Raw genomic sequence first — 17060 nt, 5'->3', positions numbered from 1 at the left:
CCTCGCTATTGTCCGAGAAAAGGATTTAAGACAGGTCCCCTCGAGGTTGAGAGTTCATTCTGCCTCTTGTATTTATACAGTCCAGATTACTTTTTCCGTTCGCGTTGTGCCCTCGCTGTTGCCATTTTTTTTGAGTTAATTATTGTCATTGTTTAATTGTAGAATCTTTAATTGTAGTGTTTATTATTATTTAGTGTAAGTGTATATTACTTTCTGTCCCCTCCGTCCTTCGAGCCCAAGATGCCTGAGAGTAGGGATACAGGAACCGATCCCATAGAAAATCGTAAGAGATAGTTTCATTAACAAATTTAAGGTCAAAGAGTGTATTTTTAGTGTTTAAATTCCCCTCTTATATTGGAAAAAGCTAAAAGAACCATAGTAGAGATAGCCTAACCATCACTAGAAGCAAAGTAAGATTATCCCCTCAGTTCCCCCCCGCAATTTTGTTCATTTGTTATTGTATTTTAGTGTTATTTATAAATTTGAGTGTTAAATAAAGATTTTGTGATTGATTAACGACAAAGGGTGTCCATTCTGAATTCGAATCTCCCCCTCCTTTTTTATTTTTTTCTTTTCCCCTATATGTAACCCCCTCTCTCACGATAAGGCCACGACTCGCATTTTGTCGCCATCTTCCCCCCGCCTTGGTGAATTAATATCTTTGAGCAAGGGCTAGGAATATTTCAGTGAACAATCGATCATCACTTTGGGCTCGCGGTCTTCTCAGACCCAACCAGCCCTTATTTCTTTCCCTTGAATAAAAAAAAAATCGATCATCACGATTCAGTAAATTTCCATAAAAACCTTACAACACCTTTTGTACCTATTTGGCATTTGTTTAAGTTTTATAAAAAATATTGTGTGGGTTTGGGTTAAATTAATTACTACAATTTACAAGTACAAAGAAAACATTTTAATTGGGAAAACTGGGAATGAGTTTACAGACTAGTTTAAATAATAAACCAGTTATAAAATAATTAAAATTATTCCTGGTGTTCATGTTGTGCTTCGGCTTCACGCCACGCATTTCTAACTGATTCAACAATACGTTGGAATAAAGATGATTTCATAAACCATCCACTGGCGCAGGTAATGGTAAATAACCATGATAATATTAAGAGATAGTCAGTTTTTTCAAGCGCAACAGACGGAATTGGGCCTACTAGATCATCTCCTTGTACACTGACATTTCCTTGAGGTCCAGTACCTGAAATATAAATTTTAGTTATTTTGTGTTCGATATTTCCATAAAATTACATTGTTATACCTGTGTATTTTTGTATAAAATTCACTAATCTGTCCAGAACAGGCTCAGATTCGTTAAATTTAACAATTCCTTTCCCATTATGGAATAGTAATACAGAAGGGAGAGCAACTAAGCCGTATCTCATGTTCAACCTAAAAGTAAATTTGTTTAATCTTTTAAATAAATTTCAATAAAGTTTAGATTAGAACTAACGAATTATATGACACAGCATCCAAAGCGTAGAATGAAAAATGTGGGTAAAGTCTAGGTAATGCATTGAAATGCGGAGCTGCTTTAGCGGAATAAGGGCACCAAGGTGAATAAAACATGACCAAAGCACACTCTCCACTAGTTACATTTGGAACGGGTGATAGAGCTTTTAGCAAAGCTGTTGAGTTTAAAATATGAATTTTGGCTTCCTGAAAAGAACTTTTTTTAATTTTCTAAATTTTTATAATAACAACTAAATGATTTTACCTCTCCTTCAGAAAGAACTTTAAGTACACATCTTAATTTAGCTTCGGTGCTATTTTTATCAGATGAGTTATGCACAGTAATTTCAGTTGAATTTTTTTCAGTAACATTATCATTGTTCGTTAACATGGAACTTTCTTTGGAATCATCTTGAACGTCTTGGGAATTGCTATGCACTGCAAGATCTATTCGCGAGTCCAAAGATTCATTTTCTGATACCCAAAATTCTGGGGTATCGGGTCCAAATTCACTGGATTCTTTATCTACGAGTTTAGGTATCGTATCATCTCTTTTAAGGATTCCAACCTTAGTTAATGGTTCAGCTATTTCATCTTCATTGTTAATTTGTATAGGAGCGCTTGAATCTTAAAATATTAAAACAAAATTAACTTGAGTTCTAAATTTTCCTGCCATTTGTTGGTAGTATCTCTGTTTTACCTTCAACATTTTGCACATTCTCATCACAAACGCAAAGTGTGCAAAACAGTAATGCGCTTAAAAGGGCTAGCAAAAAATTTTCCATAACATTTCTTGGGTTCATTCACATTTTAAAAACATTAGTACTTTAAATTAGTGTTGTACTATTGAAAAATTTAATTACAGTACGCCGACGCTGACAATCCCGGCCATCTTTTAAAAGTCTCTACACCCGGGAATTACTCAGGTTAAAGGTCAAGGACGCGGTTGTTTTTTTTTTCATTGTGCAAATTCGTAGATGACAGAATGGAAAGGAATGCTTTGCCCTTTAGTGTTCTCGGTGCAGCTACAAAGAATCTGGAATAATTTCGGGAATAAACAAATTTTAAAATTGTAAATATAAAAAATGTTATTGTTAAAAGCAGTTTTCTTTATATTTTTATTAGTTTAATATTTGACAGCTGTTAGTTTTAAGTACTATAAATGGCTTCTTTTTGACAAAACGCAAAGGCTTAAGTTTCGAAAAAATGGCTCTAGGCTTATCCAATGGAGTGTCACTTTTAACTCCATGTTTATCAGAAATTGATCAAATTATACGAAAACTTGAGATTGGAACTGACCTAGTGAACTTTTGTTTGAAAAGTAAAATTGACCGTAAGCGAAAATTTCGTATCAAACTTGAAACAAGACAACTTGTTTCAAATGTTGCTGGTCGGGAGGTTGTTGAAGGTAATTATTTTTACCACTAGATTAAGATAGAACTTGGTGAATATGATATGTGTATTTTACACCCTTTAAAGTTGATATTCGTGAGATCAAAGAAATACGACAGGGAAAGAATTCTAAGCCATTTGAAAAGTGGCAAGATGATGCAAGGAAATGGGATAATCCAAATTGTTTTGTCATTTGGTTTGGAAATAGATTTGTCCTCAAGTCTCTTTCTTGTGTTGGTCAGTTGAAGTATTACTAGTAGCGGTTATAAATAATGCAAAATGTGGGAAAATTATTGGTGTATTTTTAAAGCGTTATTGCCAAAAGAATGTGACCACTGGATTAAAGGCATCAGATATTTAATGAAGGAGACTGTTAATGCGCCTTATCCATTGAAAGTTGAAAGATGGCTTCGCAAAGAGTTTTACAAAATGGATGGGAACAGAGGAGTGTATGTTCTAAACAAATAACCTGTTAAATGCCTAAATAATAAATTATCTAAAAAACTACAGAGTTACATTAAAAGATTTGAAGATATTTCTACCTCAAGTCAGTTCTAAATTGCCAAATCAGAAGCTGAAGGAGATGTTTCAGGTCATTGAGAACTTTTACCTCAGAAATTGAAACATCATGTGATTTTAATTGTTTAATTAGGAAGTTGATTCCAAAAGAACGGGTGAAATTGGATTTGAAGGATTTGCAATTTTTTATCATACACTCATCCATGATTCTGAGGTATTATTGACAAATAATTGTTTTTTTTATAATTAAAGTTAACTATGTATCATTTTTTCAGCTCTTTGGGGAATTATTTAACTCTTATACACAAGATAGTAAGAAAGTGACTCTACAAGATTTTCAAAGCTTTCTACTGCAAGAACAAAAAGTATAATCTTGAATGTATTATTTAAATAGTTTATTTTAACTGTTCTCTTTTTAGGACCCTTTAGCTGAAGATGATAGAGCAGTTAGTAAATTTATGCGTGATTACTTGTTGGATCCTATCAGAGATGCCCAAGAACCTTATTTTACAGTTCAAGAGGTGTATAATATACTTCAATTAAGTTGAATTTAATTATAAAAGCTGATTTTATTATTTTGGGTGTATTAGAGTTATGCTGGCCTAATTTTGTTAAAATGAATAGCTCACTGAGAGAACCTAAATTAAGCATTTAAATTAATGACATTTTAAAACTTTTTTAAAATTACAACAAGTCTACAAAAAACATAGTTTATTGATCTATGTTCAAAATTTCAAGAACCTTTGGCAAATTTAACTTAACTTACTATCCCCAATCCTTAACATTTACAGGAATAAAATTGAGCCTAGTAGTTGTAAACCTCTCTTTGCTCCATTAAATATCAAGTTTGAACTTTGTCTCACTAATAATTTATAACACTTTTGCAGTTTTTAGATTTTCTCTTCAGTAAACAGAATGAAATATGGGATAACAAACATGATGAAGTTAATCAAGACATGAACAGGCCTTTGTCACATTATTGGATAGCTTCATCTCATAACACGTAATTTGTTTTAATTGAAATTTTTTTGAAAATATTATTTATATTTATTTACTGTATTTAGATATCTAACTGGGGACCAAGTTAAAAGTGATTCGTCCGTTGAAGCATATGCAAGAGCATTAAGATTGGGATGCCGCTGCATTGAATGTAACACTTTTATTCTGTTTTGCATTGAAATTATGAATATTTAATAATGTTGTAATTGCAGTGGATTGTTGGGATGGCCCTGATGGATTACCTTATGTGTATCATGGCCATACACTAACTAGCAAAATTAGGTTTATGGATGTTATAAAAACAATTAAGGAGCATGCCTTTGTAACTTCTGAGTTTCCAGTCATTCTGTCAGTCGAAAATAGGTGTACTCTACCTCAACAAAAAAATATGGCATCTGCATTTGCTGAAGTGTTTGGAGGTATTTGATCATGTCTTATCCAGTTATTTAGGGATTAAAATCTGAAGGTATAAATTGCTTAAATTAGACACGCTGCTTTGTCAAGTAGTAGATCGTGATGCTAACCAACTACCGTCACCAAATCAACTTAAAAGGAAATTCATTATTAAAGTATGTTTATTTTTTAAAGAGGAAGCCAAAAGCTTTAACCAGTGAAAATGCCAAAAAATTACATATTTATAGCAAAAATCACAATTGCAAGTATTAAGCTGTTCTTTTCATAATGCATTTTTTAAAGTCTAAATAGATGCACTAATCTGGCTCACAGAAGCACATTTTAATGCGGGAAATTGCAGCCAATTTAGTTAATTGAAGTGGTTAATGTAAAATCTTTAGGTCATGAGTAGTGTATCAAAACACTGAGAACAGTGAGTTCCCTTAGATTCTTGGCCCATATTTTAAGTTTGGCTTCTTCACTTCCGAGTGACAGCTGCACCTGCTTTTAAAACTTTGACAAACAGCGACTCAACAGGTGTCAATCAGTATTAGCCAAGGGTATTAAATTAAGGTTCAAATTTTTCTATTTAAAATGCAATGATGCTAATTTTTGGAAAGCTTTGCACTTCCGCTTTAATGTAATTAAAGTTTCCTGTCAATTGTATATTAATAAATATTTAATTTTAGCATAAGAAATTACCAGAGGGGTCAGATGAGCGAGTAGAAATTTCTCGGAGTGAAGATTGTACATTTTGCACGTACATAAAATCTTCTTAAATATTAAATCAAATTTTTTTTAAATAGCTTCAACAGACACTGACGTAAGCAGTGCCATTAAAAATGGAATTTTATATCTCGAGGATCATCCAGAGGGGGTATGAACGCGTCATAAATAAATTTTTTTCATTCGCCAATTAATCAAACCAAATGGTTTTAGGATTGGAGACCCCATTTTTTCATGCTAAACAATAAGAGAATGTATTATGCTGAAGAACAACCTAATCAGGATGAAGAAGAAGATAGTGTTGAAGGCGCTTCTGAGGTACTTTTAATTTGCCTCTCAATTTTGTGGAATTATTTTAATTGATTTTGATTACTATAGAGAGTTCCGGATGAACTACATTTCAGTGAAAAGTGGTTTCATGGTAAATTACCTGGAGGTCGCCAACAAGCTGCTCAATTGCTTCAAGAACATTGTTCGTTGGGAGATGGAACCTTTTTAGTTAGGGAAAGTGATACTTTTGTAGGGGATTACTCATTGTCTTTTTGGTTCGTAAATGAAAAATTAATTTTTATCTTAAAGATTAGATTGTACGGTATTATGTTTTTTCAGGAGACAAGGACAAGTGAACCACGTTCGAATACGTTCCAAGCAAGAAAGGGGCCAAACCAAATACTACCTTATTGACAGTGTCACATTTGACACATTGTACAATCTTATTACCCATTATCAATCTCATCCTTTGAGAAGTCAAGATTTTATGATGTACCTGAATGAACCAGTTCCGCAACCAAATAAACATGAAGGGAAAGAATGGTATCATCCTAGTGTGTCCAGAACTGTGGCGGAAGAAGCTTTAAAGAAAATGCCAGAAGATGGGACTTTCTTGGTTAGGCCCAGTGAGAGAGAGGATAACTTCGCAATCTCTTTTTAGTGAGTTTTTTTTTATAACTGAAAGTTATGTTTTATGCTATATAATTTCAACTTTTAGCGCTGATGGAAAGATCAAACATTGCCGTATTAAACGAGAGGGTCGTTTATACGTTATTGGAACAGTTCAGTTTGAGAGTCTGGTTGATCTTATTTATTTTTATGAGAAAAATCCTCTTTACAAAAGAATTAAGTTAAAGCGTCCATTAACGAAGGAACTCATAGAATCTTCAACTGGTGACCCCGCCGGAGCTGGTGGAACTTATATGGACCCTTCCACATTTACTTCCAAAGTAATACCGTGGCTTTTTTCCTTTGAAATTAGTTTAAACAATTTGAACTTTTTTTATAGCTGACTGTTAAAGCTTTATATGATTACAAAGCCCAAAGAGAAGATGAACTATCATTTTGTAAACATGCCATTATTACTAATGTTGTGAAACAAGATGGAGGTTGGTGGAGAGGGGATTATGGAGGCAAGAAACATCACTGGTTTCCTGCTAATTTTGTGGAAGAATGTGAAGTCCAGAGTCTTTTGGATGATGGTGTAAGATACCCCTGATTTTTAGCTATTAATATGATGTGTTTTTCTGTTAAACAATGATTTTTCCAGTCGGGAGATGCAATGCCTTTGGGACATTTACAGAAAGGCTTTATCGACATTTTGGGCTGTAGTGTTGGTAAATATTCCTAGAAACTAGTGTTGGGTGCAAACCGATATCACAATTTTTCTGATTAATATGTTGCCATCTAAAATACAAATTTTTTCGATTATATCAAAGCTACGGTAAATGTTGCCACTAACCTAGAGCGTTTGAAATTCAAACTTCGGTCACATGGTTGTGATTTCCTGCAGTATCGGTAAAAATCAGTAAAAAATCTGCCATATCGGTAAAAAAAATTTATCGGTATTGGTTGAAACCTGAAATCAGTATTGGTTAAATTACGATATGGGTCAACCCGACTTGAAATCTTAGAATTGCTGTAAATTTAATTTATTTTGATATTTTTTATAGATATTGTTACCAATCGTAATCGTGAATGGGTTTTTCGTATCATGTCCATGTCACCTAATGAAACAACAGTAGAAATTGCAGCTCAAACTGAGGATGAAATGAATGATTGGGTTTCTAAAATTCGTGAAACAGCTTTGTCGGTAAATGCCATGGTAACTAAACGGGGATGCTTGACTCACCCACTTATTTTCTTTATTATCATAAATAATAGCATAGTTTAGCATATTAATACTATTAACTTCTTAACTGAAATGGTCTAATGGGCTGAATTGCTTTTTGTTAGTGTTAAAAAATTATCTATGCTAAACCGTATTTTATCTAATTCATTTTTGAATTACTAAAATGGCATTTTTTTCCTGAAGATACAACAAAGCAAACGAATGGAGAGAAGCATGAGGGTAGCTAAAGAACTGTCTAACTTAGTTGTTTATTGCCGTTCAGTACAATTCAGTCCAGAGAGTATGCTTTGATATTTTCTGTCATGAACGTATTTAGGCTACTGAGAATATATGAGTCAACAAATCTCAATTCAAATGAAAACAGTAAAGCCGTCTATCTACCAGCTATTTTGTTATTTATGGTTAAATTATATAAATTTAAAAATAAAAGATTTTATCAAAGTTGCATGTATTAAATTAAAAAGTTAAATGAACAAATACTCAGTAACATAAATAAGTTCTTGTTTCTGTACATTGTTTTGGATCACTAAAATGATGTTTTTGCAGAAATTGGGAACTACACTGAGATGTCTTCATTCCCTGAGTACAAAGTCATGAAATATTTGGCCAAAGCTTATTGCCGTTTCTTCTTGAAGTATCATGGTACTCAGTTAAGTCGTGTCTACCCAAAGGGTGGCAGAATAGATTCTTCGAACTATGATCCGATTAAAATGTGGAACTGCGGCTGCCAACTTGTGGCTCTTAATTATCAAACTCCAGATCGACCTATGCAGCTAAACCAAGGAAAATTCCTGAACAATGGGAGATGTGGCTATATTCTCAGACCTGAATTCATGTTTGATGATAGGTTTGATCCATATGATCAAGCAACTTTATTCAACCACTTGGATCCTATATCTTTATCTATCAAAGTGATACCCTTAGAAATTTAAATTTGTAGAATTTGAGGTTTTAGTACAATTTTTAAAAATTCCAGTTAATAGCAGCTAGACACCTAATGAAACCTAAAAAAGGAATTGTGAGTCCGTATGTTGAAGTTGAAATTATCGGAGCGGATTTTGACAATGATAAGCAAAAAACTCAAACTATTTGTAAGTCAGTTTTTAAAAGCTTAAATAAAATTGTTTGAATGTAACGTTAAATATTTTCTTTTAGCTGAAAATGGTTTCAATCCAACGTGGAAGGAACAAATTGATTTCTACATCAGAAATCCTGAGTTTGCCATGCTAAGATTTCTCGTTTTAGCTGAAGATGTTTTTGGGGATCCCATTTTCCTTGGACAAGCAGTGTACCCTGTCACGTCTTTACAACAAGGTAAATTAATTTTTTTGCCTTTAAGTTTTGTGCTTTAAACGTTTTATTTTCTGGAAAAAAGGGTGTAGGAGTGTTCCTTTAAAGAATGAATACTCGGAAGAACTGGAACTGGCATCTTTACTGATTCGTCTTGACATTTATAATGCCAAGGTGACTTGATTTTAATTTTACTAGATGGTTAGCAATAATAATATAGCCAAAAGTCTTTCAAGTTTAGAATTAAATGATATTTTAATATTTTTCCAAAAGCAATCCTAAAGGATGAGTAATTGGTAGGAAAGGTTTTTATTAAAAAAAACCTCAAGTGGGAATCTGTAATAGACCCATCAAATTAAGTCTTTATTAAGCTTCTTATGTTTTCAAACCAATAATTCAGTGAAGTATTCAAGAATTTTTCAATTCCATGAATTTAGCTAGAATAAAATATCTGTATATATTTTAAATCTTTTTTTAAAAATATTTCAAATATTTATTAGCCATGGTAACAAAGTAAAACATTTATGTATATACTTGGAATGTCCAAAGAATCCATTTCCATCATGGCGCGAATGTATCTGGCTAAATGGACATAGTTTAAACTTCGTGAAATGCTAAACATAAGATGTAACTATTTTTATATAGAATTACATTGGAAAAAAAAACCCTCGCCACCTTCACTCAGGAAATATACCACAGAATTTATACAAAAAAATCCCTATTAATCTTCTCACTGATAATTAAAAATGTTCTTTACAAAATTGGTCTTGTTACCCATAAATACACGTATTTAAGTCATGGCTTAATCTCAAATTGGCGATGAGCTTAGCATGACTGTATATGTTGGCTCAAAAACTCCACTTGTTTCTTGGACATTCCAAGTGTTATATGCAATTTTTAATTTAAATAATTTTAGGTATATGGTCTAATATGGTATTCCAGAACAGAAATAAAACCATTGGCTAGTAACTTAATTGCTTAAGTGGAATAAGTTGATTCCAAAAGTCCGTGGTTTAAAATTTTGTTGCCCCAATGTAATGAAGACCCAGTCATAATGTCTTAACTCCCAAGTGGAATGACGAAGGGCAAATGAATCTTCACTAGATGGAGGAAATACCCACTAAGTTTTGTAATTAAGGATAATATGATGGCTCTGTTTTAGATTTTGCTTTGCTATATGGAATTTGAAATGGTTTAATAATGTTCGAGTTGAAAGCACTGACCATGTAAATTGTTTTTATGAAAGGATGATGAAGAAATCTACACAACTATTCAGCAGCTAAGGGAACAGTCGCGACAATTAAATCATCAAATCGTTGAATTGGAGTCAAATCCAACTGGCACAAATCATTTCAATGTTTTGCAAGGAAAACGCAATCAACTTAGCCAAATTGAAGAGCAACTCAGGAAGAAAAATGAAGAAAGGTGAGATCTACTCATTTTTTCTTAAATTTGTGGGATGCTAGAATTTGGCTAGTAATAAATCGAATGGATGTAATCTGCCAAAATTGTAATGCTTGTTGGATATTTCGGTTTTTACTTTTTTTAAGTTTTAAGAGAATTTCAAAGCACATTTTATTAACTTGAATCTAAACATTTTGTGTTCTAAGAAAGGTGTAATATGAAATATCTGTTCTACCAGAGCATTGCAATTTGGGTTGATTTAAAGGTGATGATTTTGAATAAAATTTAATTATCCAGGCCTTTAAGAGTATGAAGAAAACCTATTGCATGCTGCATCACAAAATGTAGTCTGGTTTTAAAAATTGGAAGTTTAAAATCTATTGAATATCTTTCAGACTACGAACGTTCACAGTTCGGACAATTTCTTCCCCATTGTGATTGTTAATTTCTTCAGAATGATGTAGGGAAAATAATTCCCAGATTTAAGAAAAAGAAAACTAACTTAATGTATTTAACATAATACACACATGAAATCATCCATCATTTTAAGTGGTATATTTTATAGTCAACAATTAAATGAACAGTGCCTTTTGTGGATAGCTTTAAACAAATTATGAAAAAAGGAAAAACCAAATTGTACAATGTAATTTTTGCTACGTAGATTTAATTGTATAGGCCTTCTATATTAGCAACACAAATTGACAAAAATGGTATTTGTTTAATCAATATTACTAAATTGTTCTTCGTTTTATGAAGCAACAATAAATTCTTTTGTTTTTTACGACTCTATCTTTAATTACAACATTGAAAATAATTCAATTTTATGGGTATGTCCATTAGGAAAAATAGCTCTGAAAATCAGTTCAGTTATTATGTTTAATACTCAGCAGCGTTTAAAAATGCCTTAGGCGAAATATTCTACTTCCAAGGACAAAAACATGCTTCTCAGTTCAAGTCCAAGTCAGAGCTTGTCGAGAATGTCAGTGCCAAAATAAAGGTCTGTAAGGAAATCATAATTAAAAAAATAGGAAGTTAATTAATAAATGGTTTTATTTGGTTTTTGTCCATTGTCTTCCTTCAGGGCCGAAATAGCTCAGTTGGGAGAGCGTTAGACTGAAGATCTAAAGGTCCCTGGTTCGATCCCGGGTTTCGGCAGTGGGCTCCGATTTTCAGGTTTTTGTTTGAGAGCGTCGCACCGACGAAAAGGGTGGTTCATTAAAAGCGAATCGGAAGAACGTCCATCATCTTCCTTCAGTGCCGAAATAGCTCAGTTGGGAGAGCGTTAGACTGAAGATCTAAAGGTCCCTGGTTCGATCCCGGGTTTCGGCAGTGGGCTCCGATTTTCAGGTTTTTGTTTGAGAGCGTCGCACCGACGAAAAGGGTGGTTTATTAAAAGCGAATCGGAACGACGTCCATCATCTTCCTTCAGGGCCGAAATAGCTCAGTTGGGAGAGCGTTAGACTGAAGATCTAAAGGTCCCGGGTTTCGGCAGTGGGCTCCGATTTTCAGGTTTTTGTTTGAGAGCGTCGCACCGACGAAAAGGGTGGTTTATTAAAAGCGAATCGGAGCGATGTCCATCATCATCCTTCAGGGCCGAAATAGCTCAGTTGGGAGAGCGTTAGACTGAAGATCTAAAGGTCCCGGGTTTCGGCAGTGGGCTCCGATTTTCAGGTTTTTGTTTGAAAGCGAATCGGAACGACGTCCATCGTCCTCCTTCAGGGCCGAAATAGCTCAGTTGGGAGAGCGTTAGACTGAAGATCTAAAGGTCCCGGGTTTCGGCAGTGGGCTCCGATTTTCAGGTTTTTGTTTGAAAGCGAATCGGAACGACGTCCATCGTCCTCCTTCAGGGCCGAAATAGCTCAGTTGGGAGAGCGTTAGACTGAAGATCTAAAGGTCCCTGGTTCGATCCCGGGTTTCGGCAGTGGGCTCCGATTTTCAGGTTTTTGTTTGAGAGCGTCGCACCGACGAAAAGGGTGGTTTATTAAAAGCGAATCGGAGCGACGTCCATCATCTTCCTTCAGGGCCGAAATAGCTCAGTTGGGAGAGCGTTAGACTGAAGATCTAAAGGTCCCTGTTTCGATCCCGGGTTTCGGCAGTGGGCTCCGATTTTCAGGTTTTTGTTTGAGAGCGTCGCACCGACGAAAATGGTGGTTTATTAAAAGCGAATCGGAACGACGTCCATCGTCTTCCTTCAGGGCCGAAATAGCTCAGTTGGGAGAGCGTTAGACTGAAGATCTAAAGGTCCCGGGTTTCGGCAGTGGGCTCCGATTTTCAGGTTTTTGTTTGAGAGCGTCGCACCGACGAAAAGGGTGGTTTATTAAAAGCGAATCGGAAGAACGTCTATCGCCTTCCTTCAGGGCCGAAATAGCTCAGTTGGGAGAGCGTTAGACTGAAGATCTAAAGGTCCCTGGTTCGATCCCGGGTTTCGGCAGTGGGCTCCGATTTTCAGGTTTTTGTTTGAGAGCGTCGCACCGACGAAAAGGGTGGTTTATTAAAAGCGAATCGGAGCGACGTCCATCATCTTCCTTCAGGGCCGCAATAGCTCAGTTGGGAGAGCGTTAGACTGAAGATCTAAAGGTCCCGGGTTTCGGCAGTGGGCTCCGATTTTCAGGTTTTTGTTTGAGAGCGTCGCACCGACGAAAAGGGTGGTTTATTAAAAGCGAATCGGAAGAACGTCCATCATCTTCCTTCAGTGCCGAAATAGCTCAGTTGGGAGAGCGTTAGACTGAAGATCTAAAGGTCCCTGGTTCGATCCCGGGTTTCGGCAGTGGGCTCCGATTTTCAGGTTTTTGTTTGAGAGCGTCGCACCGACGAAAAGGGTGGTTTATTAAAAGCGAATCGGAACGACGTCCATCATCTTCCTTCAGGGCCGAAATAGCTCAGTTGGGAGAGCGTTAGACTGAAGATCTAAAGGTCCCTGGTTCGATCCCGGGTTTCGGCAGTGGGCTTCGATTTTCAGGTTTTTGTTTGAGAGCGTCGCACCGACGAAAAGGGTGGTTTATTAAAAGCGAATCGGAGCGATGTCCATCATCATCCTTCAGGGCCGAAATAGCTCAGTTGGGAGAGCGTTAGACTGAAGATCTAAAGGTCCCGGGTTTCGGCAGTGGGCTCCGATTTTCAGGTTTTTGTTTGAAAGCGAATCGGAACGACGTCCATCGTCCTCCTTCAGGGCCGAAATAGCTCAGTTGGGAGAGCGTTAGACTGAAGATCTAAAGGTCCCTGGTTCGATCCCGGGTTTCGGCAGTGGGCTCCGATTTTCAGGTTTTTGTTTGAGAGCGTCGCACCGACGAAAAGGGTGGTTTATTAAAAGCGAATCGGAGCGACGTCCATCATCTTCCTTCAGGGCCGAAATAGCTCAGTTGGGAGAGCGTTAGACTGAAGATCTAAAGGTCCCTGTTTCGATCCCGGGTTTCGGCAGTGGGCTCCGATTTTCAGGTTTTTGTTTGAGAGCGTCGCACCGACGAAAAGGGTGGTTTATTAAAAGCGAATCGGAACGACGTCCATCGTCTTCCTTCAGGGCCGAAATAGCTCAGTTGGGAGAGCGTTAGACTGAAGATCTAAAGGTCCCGGGTTTCGGCAGTGGGCTCCGATTTTCAGGTTTTTGTTTGAGAGCGTCGCACCGACGAAAAGGGTGGTTTATTAAAAGCGAATCGGAAGAACGTCTATCGCCTTCCTTCAGGGCCGAAATAGCTCAGTTGGGAGAGCGTTAGACTGAAGATCTAAAGGTCCCTGGTTCGATCCCGGGTTTCGGCAGTGGGCTCCGATTTTCAGGTTTTTGTTTGAGAGCGTCGCACCGACGAAAAGGGTGGTTTATTAAAAGCGAATCGGAACGACGTCCATCGTCTTCCTTCAGGGCCGAAATAGCTCAGTTGGGAGAGCGTTAGACTGAAGATCTAAAGGTCCCGGGTTTCGGCAGTGGGCTCCGATTTTCAGGTTTTTGTTTGAGAGCGTCGCACCGACGAAAAGGGTGGTTTATTAAAAGCGAATCGGAAGAACGTCTATCGCCTTCCTTCAGGGCCGAAATAGCTCAGTTGGGAGAGCGTTAGACTGAAGATCTAAAGGTCCCTGGTTCGATCCCGGGTTTCGGCAGTGGGCTCCGATTTTCAGGTTTTTGTTTGAGAGCGTCGCACCGACGAAAAGGGTGGTTTATTAAAAGCGAATCGGAGCGACGTCCATCATCTTCCTTCAGGGCCGAAATAGCTCAGTTGGGAGAGCGTTAGACTGAAGATCTAAAGGTCCCTGTTTCGATCCCGGGTTTCGGCAGTGGGCTCCGATTTTCAGGTTTTTGTTTGAGAGCGTCGCACCGACGAAAAGGGTGGTTTATTAAAAGCGAATCGGAACGACGTCCATCGTCTTCCTTCAGGGCCGAAATAGCTCAGTTGGGAGAGCGTTAGACTGAAGATCTAAAGGTCCCGGGTTTCGGCAGTGGGCTCCGATTTTCAGGTTTTTGTTTGAGAGCGTCGCACCGACGAAAAGGGTGGTTTATTAAAAGCGAATCGGAAGAACGTCTATCGCCTTCCTTCAGGGCCGAAATAGCTCAGTTGGGAGAGCGTTAGACTGAAGATCTAAAGGTCCCTGGTTCGATCCCGGGTTTCGGCAGTGGGCTCCGATTTTCAGGTTTTTGTTTGAGAGCGTCGCACCGACGAAAAGGGTGGTTTATTAAAAGCGAATCGGAACGACGTCCATCGTCTTCCTTCAGGGCCGAAATAGCTCAGTTGGGAGAGCGTTAGACTGAAGATCTAAAGGTCCCGGGTTTCGGCAGTGGGCTCCGATTTTCAGGTTTTTGTTTGAGAGCGTCGCACCGACGAAAAGGGTGGTTTATTAAAAGCGAATCGGAAGAACGTCTATCGCCTTCCTTCAGGGCCGAAATAGCTCAGTTGGGAGAGCGTTAGACTGAAGATCTAAAGGTCCCTGGTTCGATCCCGGGTTTCGGCAGTGGGCTCCGATTTTCAGGTTTTTGTTTGAGAGCGTCGCACCGACGAAAAGGGTGGTTTATTAAAAGCGAATCGGAGCGACGTCCATCATCTTCCTTCAGGGCCGAAATAGCTCAGTTGGGAGATCGTTAGACTGAAGATCTAAAGGTCCCTGTTTCGATCCCGGGTTTCGGCAGTGGGCTCCGATTTTCAGGTTTTTGTTTGAGAGCGTCGCACCGACGAAAAGGGTGGTTTATTAAAAGCGAATCGGAACGACGTCCATCGTCTTCCTTCAGGGCCGAAATAGCTCAGTTGGGAGAGCGTTAGACTGAAGATCTAAAGGTCCCGGGTTTCGGCAGTGGGCTCCGATTTTCAGGTTTTTGTTTGAGAGCGTCGCACCGACGAAAAGGGTGGTTTATTAAAAGCGAATCGGAAGAACGTCTATCGCCTTCCTTCAGGGCCGAAATAGCTCAGTTGGGAGAGCGTTAGACTGAAGATCTAAAGGTCCCTGGTTCGATCCCGGGTTTCGGCAGTGGGCTCCGATTTTCAGGTTTTTGTTTGAGAGCGTCGCACCGACGAAAAGGGTGGTTTATTAAAAGCGAATCGGAACGACGTCCATCGTCTTCCTTCAGGGCCGAAATAGCTCAGTTGGGAGAGCGTTAGACTGAAGATCTAAAGGTCCCGGGTTTCGGCAGTGGGCTCCGATTTTCAGGTTTTTGTTTGAGAGCGTCGCACCGACGAAAAGGGTGGTTTATTAAAAGCGAATCGGAACGACGTCCATCGTCTTCCTTCAGGGCCGAAATAGCTCAGTTGGGAGAGCGTTAGACTGAAGATCTAAAGGTCCCGGGTTTCGGCAGTGGGCTCCGATTTTCAGGTTTTGGTTTGAGAGCGTCGCACCGACGAAAAGGGTGGTTTATTAAAAGCGAATCGGAAGAACGTCTATCGCCTTCCTTCAGGGCCGAAATAGCTCAGTTGGGAGAGCGTTAGACTGAAGATCTAAAGGTCCCGGGTTTCGGCAGTGGGCTCCGATTTTCAGGTTTTTGTTTGAGAGCGTCGCACCGACGAAAAGGGTGGTTTATTAAAAGCGAATCGGAAGAACGTCTATCGCCTTCCTTCAGGGCCGAAATGGCTCAGTTGGGAGAGCGTTAGACTGAAGATCTAAAGGTCCCGGGTTTCGGCAGTGGGCTCCGATTTTCAGGTTTTTGTTTGAGAGCGTCGCACCGACGAAAAGGGTGGTTTATTAAAAGCGAATCGGAAGAACGTCTATCGCCTTCCTTCAGGGCCGAAATAGCTCAGTTGGGAGAGCGTTAGACTGAAGATCTAAAGGTCCCGGGTTTCGGCAGTGGGCTCCGATTTTCAGGTTTTTGTTTGAGAACGTCGCACCGACGATAAGGGTGGTTTATTAAAAGCGAATCGGAAGAACGTCTATCGCCTTCCTTCAGGGCCGAAATAGCTCAGTTGGGAGAGCGTTAGACTGAAGATCTAAAGGTCCCGGGTTTCGGCAGTGGGCTCCGATTTTCAGGTTTTGGTTTGAGAGCGTCGCACCGACGAAAAGGGTGGTTTATTAAAAGCGAATCGGAACGACGTCCATCGTCTTCCTTCAGGGCCGAAATAGCTCAGTTGGGAGAGCGTTAGACTGAAGATCTAAAGGTCCCGGGTTTCGGCAGTGGGCTCCGATTTTCAGGTTTTGGTTTGAGAGCGTCGCACCGACGAAAAGGGTGGTTTATTAAAAGCGAATCGGAAGAACGTCTATCGCCTTCCTTCAGGGCCGAAATAGCTCAGTTGGGAGAGCGTTAGACTGAAGATCTAAAGGTCCCTGGTTCGATCCCGGGTTTCGGCAGTGG

At 38.5% G+C, this 17060-nt stretch overlaps 2 protein-coding genes and 13 non-coding genes across 15 annotated transcripts; 14 read left to right on the top strand and 1 right to left on the bottom strand.

Annotated features, from left to right (window-relative positions):
- Nucleotides 1–892: 892 nt before the first annotated feature.
- bug (thioredoxin domain-containing protein bug) lies at nt 893–2431 on the bottom strand. Its single transcript, XM_090157627.1, has 5 exons — nt 2159–2431; nt 1724–2085; nt 1460–1665; nt 1268–1398; nt 893–1207 (listed from the first exon to the last, which is right to left on the bottom strand). The coding sequence occupies exons 1-5, from the start codon at nt 2259–2261 to the stop codon at nt 984–986; spliced, it is 1026 nt and encodes a 341-aa protein (XP_090013753.1). The 5' UTR covers nt 2262–2431; the 3' UTR covers nt 893–983.
- On the top strand, nt 2376–11026 carry LOC149927896 (1-phosphatidylinositol 4,5-bisphosphate phosphodiesterase gamma-1-like). The gene is made up of 27 exons (XM_090157626.1): nt 2376–2866; nt 2938–3087; nt 3161–3299; nt 3361–3442; nt 3503–3583; nt 3645–3734; nt 3789–3890; nt 4257–4372; nt 4434–4519; nt 4581–4787; nt 4855–4937; nt 5451–5508; nt 5568–5638; nt 5701–5805; nt 5866–6032; nt 6097–6417; nt 6476–6707; nt 6767–6961; nt 7028–7094; nt 7431–7582; nt 7793–7889; nt 8156–8520; nt 8586–8700; nt 8765–8923; nt 8985–9073; nt 10146–10324; nt 10699–11026. The coding sequence occupies exons 1-27, from the start codon at nt 2665–2667 to the stop codon at nt 10739–10741; spliced, it is 3753 nt and encodes a 1250-aa protein (XP_090013752.1). The 5' UTR covers nt 2376–2664; the 3' UTR covers nt 10742–11026.
- A 359-nt stretch (nt 11027–11385) lies between these two features.
- Nucleotides 11386–11458, top strand: TRNAF-GAA (transfer RNA phenylalanine (anticodon GAA)). Its single transcript has one exon. It is a non-coding gene; the product is annotated as a tRNA-Phe (tRNA).
- A 101-nt stretch (nt 11459–11559) lies between these two features.
- Nucleotides 11560–11632, top strand: TRNAF-GAA (transfer RNA phenylalanine (anticodon GAA)). Its single transcript has one exon. It is a non-coding gene; the product is annotated as a tRNA-Phe (tRNA).
- Nucleotides 11633–12151: 519 nt separating this feature from the next.
- Nucleotides 12152–12224, top strand: TRNAF-GAA (transfer RNA phenylalanine (anticodon GAA)). Its single transcript has one exon. It is a non-coding gene; the product is annotated as a tRNA-Phe (tRNA).
- Nucleotides 12225–12661: 437 nt separating this feature from the next.
- Nucleotides 12662–12734, top strand: TRNAF-GAA (transfer RNA phenylalanine (anticodon GAA)). Its single transcript has one exon. It is a non-coding gene; the product is annotated as a tRNA-Phe (tRNA).
- Nucleotides 12735–12997: 263 nt separating this feature from the next.
- TRNAF-GAA (transfer RNA phenylalanine (anticodon GAA)) lies at nt 12998–13070 on the top strand. The gene has a single exon. It is a non-coding gene; the product is annotated as a tRNA-Phe (tRNA).
- A 101-nt stretch (nt 13071–13171) lies between these two features.
- Nucleotides 13172–13244, top strand: TRNAF-GAA (transfer RNA phenylalanine (anticodon GAA)). The gene has a single exon. It is a non-coding gene; the product is annotated as a tRNA-Phe (tRNA).
- A 229-nt stretch (nt 13245–13473) lies between these two features.
- TRNAF-GAA (transfer RNA phenylalanine (anticodon GAA)) lies at nt 13474–13546 on the top strand. Its single transcript has one exon. It is a non-coding gene; the product is annotated as a tRNA-Phe (tRNA).
- A 437-nt stretch (nt 13547–13983) lies between these two features.
- On the top strand, nt 13984–14056 carry TRNAF-GAA (transfer RNA phenylalanine (anticodon GAA)). Its single transcript has one exon. It is a non-coding gene; the product is annotated as a tRNA-Phe (tRNA).
- A 263-nt stretch (nt 14057–14319) lies between these two features.
- TRNAF-GAA (transfer RNA phenylalanine (anticodon GAA)) lies at nt 14320–14392 on the top strand. Its single transcript has one exon. It is a non-coding gene; the product is annotated as a tRNA-Phe (tRNA).
- A 437-nt stretch (nt 14393–14829) lies between these two features.
- On the top strand, nt 14830–14902 carry TRNAF-GAA (transfer RNA phenylalanine (anticodon GAA)). The gene has a single exon. It is a non-coding gene; the product is annotated as a tRNA-Phe (tRNA).
- Nucleotides 14903–15165: 263 nt separating this feature from the next.
- Nucleotides 15166–15238, top strand: TRNAF-GAA (transfer RNA phenylalanine (anticodon GAA)). Its single transcript has one exon. It is a non-coding gene; the product is annotated as a tRNA-Phe (tRNA).
- Nucleotides 15239–15675: 437 nt separating this feature from the next.
- TRNAF-GAA (transfer RNA phenylalanine (anticodon GAA)) lies at nt 15676–15748 on the top strand. Its single transcript has one exon. It is a non-coding gene; the product is annotated as a tRNA-Phe (tRNA).
- Nucleotides 15749–16983: 1235 nt separating this feature from the next.
- TRNAF-GAA (transfer RNA phenylalanine (anticodon GAA)) lies at nt 16984–17056 on the top strand. Its single transcript has one exon. It is a non-coding gene; the product is annotated as a tRNA-Phe (tRNA).
- Nucleotides 17057–17060: the final 4 nt, after the last annotated feature.

The sequence above is a fragment of the Leiobunum rupestre genome, chromosome 9 (assembly GCF_980474605.1).
Source record: "Leiobunum rupestre chromosome 9, qqLeiRupe1.1.hap1, whole genome shotgun sequence".
NCBI lineage: Eukaryota > Metazoa > Arthropoda > Arachnida > Opiliones > Sclerosomatidae > Leiobunum > Leiobunum rupestre.
The sequence above is the reverse complement of the archived record's forward strand: the minus strand, read 5'-3'. Positions and strand labels throughout refer to the sequence as shown.

What these genes read in the sequence shown, in the direction of transcription:
- bug (XM_090157627.1), bottom strand. Translation starts at nt 2,261, where the DNA reads ATGAACCCAAGAAATGTTATGGAAAATTTTTTGCTAGCCCTTTTAAGC. An exon ending in GAATGTGCAAAATGTTGAAG is followed by an intron (nt 2,086 to 2,158) that starts GTAAAACAGAGA and finishes TAATATTTTAAG; the next exon opens with ATTCAAGCGCTCCTATACAA. An exon ending in GATGCTGTGTCATATAATTC is followed by an intron (nt 1,399 to 1,459) that starts GTTAGTTCTAAT and finishes ATTTACTTTTAG; the next exon opens with GTTGAACATGAGATACGGCT.
- LOC149927896 (XM_090157626.1), top strand. Translation starts at nt 2,665, where the DNA reads ATGGCTCTAGGCTTATCCAATGGAGTGTCACTTTTAACTCCATGTTTA. An exon ending in GGGATGCCGCTGCATTGAAT is followed by an intron (nt 4,520 to 4,580) that starts GTAACACTTTTA and finishes TTGTAATTGCAG; the next exon opens with TGGATTGTTGGGATGGCCCT. An exon ending in AAAGGAAATTCATTATTAAA is followed by an intron (nt 4,938 to 5,450) that starts GTATGTTTATTT and finishes ATTTAATTTTAG; the next exon opens with CATAAGAAATTACCAGAGGG.